This window comes from Oncorhynchus nerka, linkage group LG3, assembly GCF_034236695.1.
Source record: "Oncorhynchus nerka isolate Pitt River linkage group LG3, Oner_Uvic_2.0, whole genome shotgun sequence".
Classification (NCBI taxonomy): Eukaryota; Metazoa; Chordata; class Actinopteri; order Salmoniformes; family Salmonidae; genus Oncorhynchus; species Oncorhynchus nerka.
This window is the reverse complement of record NC_088398.1, coordinates 8632491-8641666: the sequence shown is the minus strand read 5'-3', so window position 1 is coordinate 8641666 and position 9176 is coordinate 8632491. Positions and strand designations below refer to the sequence as shown.

The 9176-nt window shown below is 43.5% G+C and overlaps 1 protein-coding gene across 1 annotated transcript; it reads right to left on the bottom strand.

Moving 5' to 3' along the window:
• Positions 1-2678: 2678 nt before the first annotated feature.
• Positions 2679-5106, bottom strand: apoc2 (apolipoprotein C-II). Its single transcript, XM_029621349.2, has 4 exons — positions 5002-5106; positions 3755-3817; positions 3275-3476; positions 2679-3181 (listed from the first exon to the last, which is right to left on the bottom strand). Exons 2-4 carry the CDS (start codon positions 3801-3803, stop codon positions 3094-3096), a joined length of 339 nt encoding a protein of 112 aa, XP_029477209.2. The 5' UTR covers positions 3804-3817; positions 5002-5106; the 3' UTR covers positions 2679-3093.
• Between the last annotated feature and the right edge of the window lie 4070 nt (positions 5107-9176).

Below are 9176 nucleotides of genomic sequence, written 5' to 3'. Positions count from 1 at the left end.
TCTTCACAAGGTCCTTTGATGTTGTTCTGGGACTGATTTACACTTTTCGCACCAACGTACGTTCTTCTCTAGGAGACAGTACACGTCTCCTTCCTGAGCGTTATGATGACTGCGTGGTCCCATTGTGCTTAAACTTGCGCACTATTGTTTGTTCAGATGAACGTGGTACCTTCAGGCGTTTGGAAATTGCTCCCAATGATGAACCAGACTTGTGGAGGTATACAATTGTTTTGCTGAGGTCTTGCTGAGATTTCTTTTGATTTGTCCATGATATCAAGCGAATAGGCACTGAGTATGAAGGTAGGCCTTGAAATAGTTCCACAGGTACACCTCCAATTGAATCAAATTATGTCAATTAGCCTATCAGAAGCTTCTAAAGCCATGACATCATTTTCTGGAATTTTCCAAGCTGTTTAAAGGCACAGTCAACTTAGTATATGTAAACTTCTGACCCACTGGAATTGTGATACAGTGAATTATAAGTGAAATAATCTGTCTGTAAACAATTGTTAGAAACATTACTTGTGTCATGCACAAAGTAGATGTCCTAACTGACTTGCCAAAACTATAATTTGTTAACCTCTCTTGGGTAGGGGGCAGTATTTCCACGTCCGGATGAAAAGCATTCCCAAAGTAAACTGCCTGTTACTCAGGCCCAGAAGCTAGGATATGAATATAATTGGTAGATTTGGATAGGAAACACTCTGAAGTTTCTAAAACTGACATTATGTCTCTGAGTATAACAGAACTCATATGACATGCAAAAACCTGAGAAAAATCCAATCAGGAAGATGGAAATCTGAGGTTTGTAGTTTTTCAAGTGATTGCCTATCCAATATCCAGTGTAAATGGGGTCAGATTGCATTTCCTAAGGCTTCCACTAGATGTCAACCATTTTTAGAACGTTTTTTCAGGCTTCTATTGTGAAAGGGGAGAGAATAAGGACCACTCACAGTAAGTGGCTTAGCTGAAAGCCATGAGTTGTTTATCGCGCGCGGCCGTGAGCGCGAGCTCCTTTCCCTTTCCTTTCTAATGACAACGGAATTGTCCGGTTGGAATATTATTGAAGATTTATGATAAAAACATCCTAAAGATTGATTATGTACATCGTTTGACATGTTTCTATCAACTTTGATGGAACTTTTTTGATTTTTCATCTGGACTTAGTGCCCGCTCTTTGTGCATTCGGATTAGTGAACTAAGAATATATATTTTAAAGTAGTGTCCTTTAAAAAAAATAATAATACTTTGCCTTGGACCATTTTGTATTGGTGAACTAAGAATATATATTTTAAAGTAGTGTCCTTTAAAAAAAATAATAATACTTTGCCTTGGACCATTTTGTATTGGTACCAATACAAAATGGTCCAAGGCAAAGTATTATTATTTTTTTTAAAGGACACTACTTTAAAATATATATTCTTAGTTCACTAATCCGAATGCACAAAGAGCGGGCACTAAGTCCAGATGAAAAATCAAAAAAGTTCCATCAAAGTTGATAGAAACATGTCAAACGATGTACATAATCAATCTTTAGGATGTTTTTATCATAAATCTTCAATAATATTCCAACCGGACAATTCCGTTGTCATTAGAAAGGAAAGGGAAAGGAGCTCGCGCTCACAGCCGCGCGTGATAAACAACTCAAACAAAAAGGAGGTATTTGGACATATATATATGGACTTTATCGAACAAAACAAACATTTATTTTGGAACTGGGATTCCTGGGAGTGCATTCCGATGAAGATCATCAAAGTTAAGTGAATATTTATAACACTATTTCTGACTTTTGTTGACTCCACATGGCGGGTATCTGTATGGCTTGTTTTGGTGGCTGAGCCCTGTACTCAGATTATTGCATGGTGTGCTTTCGCCGTAAAGCTTTTTTAAAATCTGACACAGCGGTTGCATTAAGGAGAAGTTTATCTTTAATCCTATGTATAACACTTGTATCTTTCATCAACGTTTATGAGTATTTCTGTAAATTGATGTGGCTCTCTGCAAAATCACCAGATGTTTTGGAGGCAAAACATTACTGAACATAACACGCCAATGTAAACAGAGATTTTTGGAAATAAATATGAACTTTATCGAACAAAACATATATGTATTGTGTAACATGAAGTCCTATGTGTGCCATCTGGTGAAGATCATTAAAGGTTAGTGATTAATTTTCTCTATTTCTCCTTTTTGTGACTCCTCTCTTCGGCTGGAAAATGGCTGTATGTTTGTTTTGTGACTAGGCGCTGACCTAACATAATCACATGGTATGCTTTCACCGTAAAGCCATTTTTTAAATTGGACACTGTGGTTGGATTTACAAGAAGTTTATCTTTAAAATGGTGTATAATACTTGTATGTTTGAGGAATTTAATTATGAGATTTGTTGTTTGAATTTGGAGCCCTGCAATTTCACTGGATGTTTGTCAGGTGGGACGCTACCGTCCCACGTACCCTAGAGTTAACAAGAAATTTGTGGAGTGGCTGAAAAACAAGTTGTCTCCAGCCTAAGTGTATTTAAACTTCCGACTTGAACTGTACACATAACCATATTGAGGTCACAAACCTGTGGGAGATATGCATGAACATATCCTACGTCTCTCAACTTTGTCTGATAATAAAACACAAAGTGCAATGATCGTACTGACTCATATGAATAATGCTCCTCAAGAAACACATAGGGTTTACTGGTTTTCTACAAACGCATGTTTTTATTCAAAGATACGTTGACATAAAAAATAACATTTAAAGAAGGATTTTACTACTAGCACTGACTTTGCTGATAGCTACTTTATTGTACTTGCTACAACTGTAATATGTGGTTGTCTCACCTAGCTATCTTATGATGAATGCACTAATTGTAAGTCGCTCTGGATAAGAGCATCTGCTAAATGACTAAAATGTAAAATGTTGATATTAAATAATACTGTATTTCAATCCACACAGACTCCAGGGGGACGTCAGAGGGTTGGAGGTCTGGTGAAGCTGATCAGAGGCTCCAGGATGAGAGAGTAGGGGCCCACAGCTGCGACGCTCTCCTCGCCAAGACATTTTGAATACATTGGGGACACAGAGGGAAACAAGGAAGGGTCTTTACTGTTGGTATAAGATGTGGTAGACCTGGTCCTGCAGGATGCCGGAGTAGGTCCTCACCACCATGCTGGTATCAACAAAGGCATTCCTGATGGACACAGACACATGAACAATGCATTAACTGTCAGCCTGCTATTTTGACCTGCTGTTCCGTTCTCGTGTGTGTGTGGGTGTGTCATACTTGGCCTTCTCCTCCAGCTTCAGGCCCTTGATGCTGTCCAGCCAGCTAGAGGCTGTGCTGATGGATGTTTCGTAGTAGCTCTTGACGGCGCTGCTCAGCTTTTCCAGGGTTCCCTGCTCTCCATCAGCCTCGGCAACATCAGCGACCGGTTCCTCAGGCGTACCCTCCTCAGCTTGCCTAGGCAGACGGAGGCCCTGAGCACCTGGAAGGGGAGGGTTAGGGTTAGGGATAGAGGGTCAAGATGGTTGGTTGTCAGTCAGTCAGTCAGTCAATGTTACCGCTCGAGGTGCTCTTATTTGCAGCCTGGAGTGTTTAACGTTTCAAATCAAATCTTATTGGTTGCATAAACATATTTAGCAGATGTTATTGTGGGTGTAACAAAATGCTATTATGATAAAGCAATCTTTTGGGGTGCACAGTGAGGCAGCAAAAAACACATCCTGGAACACCACCAGTTGGTCAGTCCGGCTGTGTACTTACTGAGGCCCAGAAGAGTGACGAGCACAGTGATGACCAGAAGCTTGTTCATGATGTCACTCAGATCTGTGTGCAAAGCAAACATCTTGGTGAGGGTCAGATAAACCATACATCAACTTGTCCACAAGTCAGCATCATTTCCTCTTCCTTTTCAGCTCTGCTCTTAGCCTGATCTTATCTCAGCTTCATCTAATCTCTTCTATTTTATCTCAAACATGTCTCTTCATCTGAAGAGGAGTAAGGATCGGACCAAGATGCGGCGTGGTAAATGTTCATGACGAATTATAATAAGAAAAGCCTGAACACTATGAAATACAAAACAATAAACAATAACATGAAATAAACCAAACCGAAAAAGTCACGTGTGGCACAAAGACTGACACAGGAAACAAACACCCACAAACCAACAGTGAAACCCAGACTACCTAAGTATGATTCTCAATCAGAGACAACTAACGATACCTGCCTCTGATTGAGAACCATACTAGGCCGAAACAGAAACCCAAACATAGACTGCCCACCCCAACTCACGCCCTGACCATACTAAATAAAGACAAAACAAAGGAAAATAAAGGTCAGAGCGTGACACTAACGGGTTTCCAATCACTAAGGTAAGGCTATTCTGATGTTGTTTTCAATGACAATGAAACTATAATTTCTCTGGGTTTGTATCTCACTATGATGCAGCAGTCCACATACATATGTAGGACCTTACTGTGACCAGTTTCTCACAGCAGGAAAATAATCCTGGAAAAACAGGAAATGTGAATTATTATGTGGATTATAATTAATGGACATTTTTGTTGGGGTTGCTACATTTTTAGTAAGAAAATCAACTCTGAAATGTTAAATTGCTAACTTTAGAAGCCTTTTTAAATCTTGCATATACTACACGTTTGCATTTAAATGTCCTGTAACAACAGGGTGATCAAATGAAGATCCTACATCTTTATAGACATGCCATCATGTATTTAGTTATTCTGTTCAGTTGGAACTCCTCTCAATACCCTCTACTTGATCTCTCCCAGAGAGCATTCTGTCCAACAGTCTGTAGACAGATATGTGTAGTACCCATCTTATACAATACAATACAACACCTTCTAACAGTGATATTATCATGACGTGCACCCTGAAATAGCTACAGAAGTGTTTTATTTCTCTCCATGAAGGTGTGTGCACCTAAAGAAGATGGTGAACTAAAAGATGGCCAACCAAAAGATTGTGAACCAAACAAACATGGCTGTACTTACTGTTTCTCCTCTCCGTACTGGGTGACAGGAATGAATAGCAGGCAGTAGCTGAGAGGCAGCAGTGAGCTAGCCTGTATATGTATATATATATATATGGGTGGGGATGTATTGACTTGTCGTTCTCCGAGCCAAAGTGCACTCCTCTGAGATAAACACCCACTGTTCAGGTGTTTGTGTATGTGATAAAGAAAGTGAGAGAGAGGGCAGACAGGGTCAACGATGGAGATGCTACGACAGTAACATGTTCATCATTTGTTGATTTAGTATCATTTGAGTTTAGTGTAGGGAATCTGTGTATTTGCCAATCCAGCTGTTTTGAAATGTAACAGAACAAGTTATCCTGATTGGTTTTGATTGGGGACTGGTTGATTTTTATTGGTCTTTTTAAGTCAGTAGAGTAACCCATTCATATTACATCTTGTGTTCATATTACAACCCCCTACCACCACCACCCTCCACCTACCCCCTCCCTTGCCTAAGCTCACAGTCCTAAGTCTAGATCACCATTGACACGTCGGTCTGGTTACTAAAGGCTAGCACAGACCCCACTGCACACAAATGGTGATGGTAAACTAAGACAAAGATTCACCAAGTGGTGCTGGTAAACTATCCGTCAATGACTCACTACCAGTGGAAGTTAATGATGGGGCAGCATGATCTATTATCACTGAATATCTCATGTGAAGCCCAGTGCTGTAGCTGTGGGCTGTTTAAACTGTATCATTCAAATCTTCAGGTGTATTGTGATGAATCTGCCATGATCTTTTAGCTAAATCCTCCTAATAACCTGTCCTGGCTGTGTGTGTGTGAGGTCAAGTGATTTTACAATAAAGTATGATTGTACAATTCCAGTATTATGTTACATTTCCCGTGTTAGACAAGATTGGTTTAACGGGGGAGTTCAGCGTATTAGATGTTTCCTCACCCTGAAAGTGTTTATGGGCCAGGAGAAACTGTAATCCATGCTTCTGTTTTCTTTTAAAAGACACTACAAACTTAACATTAAGTTGTGAAATACTGAACTTTGCCTTAATATGGAAAGCCTATTTTCTTTGTATACTAAACTTAGTGCTGTGTAAACACTCTAGTCACCTGATTCCCTGTCACACATCAGGTTGTTTTGTGCCCTGTCACTATGACCAGGTCTCTGGTAGGTGGTGATAAGCTGAAGGGACAGGCTGGTATGCACCTAATGTCTTGACATTTGTAAATCACTTTGAGATTTGCTGTAAAATGAAAAGTGTTGACTGAATAGAAGATATTAATAGATGAGTTGACATAGCAAGGGATGCATATCTCCCAGATTTGTATGATGAAGATTACAGACCAGTACAGAATAGTACAGAATAGAACAGTCCAGAACAGAATAGGACAGAACAGTCCAGAACAGAACATTCTAGAACTGTACAGAATAGTAGAGTACAGAGGAGGGATAGAACAAAGTTTCCTGAACTGGGCAACTGAGTCACACAAGTCCAACATGTTTTTCCCACATACTGTACAGTGTGGGTGGTCAATCACAAAGTGCAACTATTACATGTCTGCTGTTGCTGAATAGAACTTTCGCATTCCGGTCGCATTCCGCGTCGCTCCACAGGTAGTATCACTTTTTCACTTCATTTCATTACAGTCCCAACGGTGTGATTTGTTTGATCGTAGCTAGCTACATAGCTAGCTACATAGCCGTCTTTGTTTCAAAGATAATTGTGTAGTCTAGAGCGATTTTCTAGGTTAGCTAGCCAGCTATTGTCGTTCTCCTACGCAACGTAACGTAACCAACACTGCTAGCTAGCCAGCTAGCTCCCGATAAGCAGCATTGTAGAAACTTCACACTCAACGGTACGACTTGATTAGGGTAGTGTCAACAACGCAGCTAGCCTACCCCAGCAGTACTCTATCATTTTAATCATTTTAGTCAATTAGATTCTTGCTACGTAAGCTTAACTTTCTGAACATTCGAGACGTGTAGTCCACTTGTCATTCCAATCTCCTCTGCATTAGCGTAGCCTCTTCTCTAGCCTGTCAACTATGTGTCTGTCTATCCCTGTTCTCTCCTCTCTGCACAGACCATACAAACGCTCCACACCGCATGGCCGCAGCCACCCTAATCTGGTGGTCCCAGCGCGCGACCCACGTGGAGTTCCAGGTCTCCGGTAGCCTCTGGAACTGCCGATCTGCGGCCAACAAGGCAGAGTTCATCTCAGCCTATGTCTCCCTCCAGTCCCTCGACTTCTTGGCTCTGACGGAAACATGGATCACCACAGACAACACCGCTACTCCTACTGCTCTCTCTTCGTCCGCCCACGTGCTCTCGCACACCCCGAGAGCTTCTGGTCAGCGGGGTGGTGGCACCGGGATCCTCATCTCTCCCAAGTGGTCATTCTCTCTTTCTCCCCTTACCCATCTGTCTATCGCCTCCTTTGAATTCCATGCTGTCACAGTTACCAGCCCTTTCAAGCTTAACATCCTTATCATTTATCGCCCTCCAGGTTCCCTCGGAGAGTTCATCAATGAGCTTGATGCCTTGATAAGCTCCTTTCCTGAGGACGGCTCACCTCTCACAGTTCTGGGCGACTTTAACCTCCCCACGTCTACCTTTGACTCATTCCTCTCTGCCTCCTTCTTTCCACTCCTCTCCTCTTTTGACCTCACCCTCTCACCTTCCCCCTACTCACAAGGCAGGCAATACGCTCAACCTCATCTTTACTAGATGCTGTTCCTCCACTAACCTCATTGCAACTCCTCCAAGTCTCCGACCACTACCTTGTATCCTTTTCCCTCTCGCTCTCATCCAACACTTCCCACACTGCCCCTACTCGGATGGTATCGCGCCGTCCCAACCTTCGCTCTCTCTCCCCCGCTACTCTCTCCTCTTCCATCCTATCATCTCTTCCCTCTGCTCAAACCTTCTCCAACCTATCTCCTGATTCTGCCTCCTCAACCCTCCTCTCCTCCCTTTCTGCATCATTTGACTCTCTATGTCCCCTATCCTCCAGGCCGGCTCGGTCCTCCCCTCCCGCTCCGTGGCTCGACGACTCATTGCGAGCTCACAGAACAGGGCTCCGGGCAGCCGAGCGGAAATGGAGGAAAACTCGCCTCCCTGCAGACCTGGCATCCTTTCACTCCCTCCTCTCTACATTTTCCTCCTCTGTCTCTGCTGCTAAAGCCACTTTCTACCACTCTAAATTCCAAGCATCTGCCTCTAACCCTAGGAAGCTCTTTGCCACCTTCTCCTCCCTCTTGAATCCTCCTCCCCCTCCCCCTCCTCCCTCTCTGCAGATGACTTCGTCAACCATTTTGAAAAGAAGGTCGACGACATCCGATCCTCGTTTGCTAAGTCAAACGACACCGCTGGTTCTGCTCACACTGCCCTACCCTGTGCTCTGACCTCTTTCTCCCCTCTCTCTCCAGATGACATCTCGCGTCTTGTGACGGCCGGCCGCCCAACAACCTGCCCGCTTGACCCTATCCCCTCCTCTCTTCTCCAGACCATCTCCGGTGACCTTCTCCCTTACCTCACCTCGCTCATCAACTCATCCCTGACCGCTGGCTACGTCCCTCCCGTCTTCAAGAGAGCGAGAGTTGCACCCCTTCTGAAAAAACCTACACTCGATCCCTCCGATGTCAACAACTACAGACCAGTATCCCTTCTTTCTTTTCTCTCCAAAACTCTTGAACGTGCCGTCCTTGGCCAGCTCTCCCGCTATCTCTCTCAGAATGACCTTCTTGATCCAAATCAGTCAGGTTTCAAGACTAGTCATTCAACTGAGACTGCTCTTCTCTGTATCACGGAGGCGCTCCGCACTGCTAAAGCTAACTCTCTCTCCTCTGCTCTCATCCTTCTAGACCTATCGGCTGCCTTCGATACTGTGAACCATCAGATCCTCCTCTCCACCCTCTCCGAGTTGGGCATCTCCGGCGCGGCCCACGCTTGATTGCGTCCTACCTGACAGGTCGCTCCTACCAGGTGGCGTGGCGAGAATCCGTCTCCTCACCACGTGCTCTCACCACTGGTGTCCCCCAGGGCTCTGTTCTAGGCCCTCTCCTATTCTCGCTATACACCAAGTCACTTGGCTCTGTCATAACCTCACATGGTCTCTCCTATCATTGCTATGCAGACGACACACAATTAATCTTCTCCTTTCCCCTTCTGACGACCAGGTGGCGAATCGCAT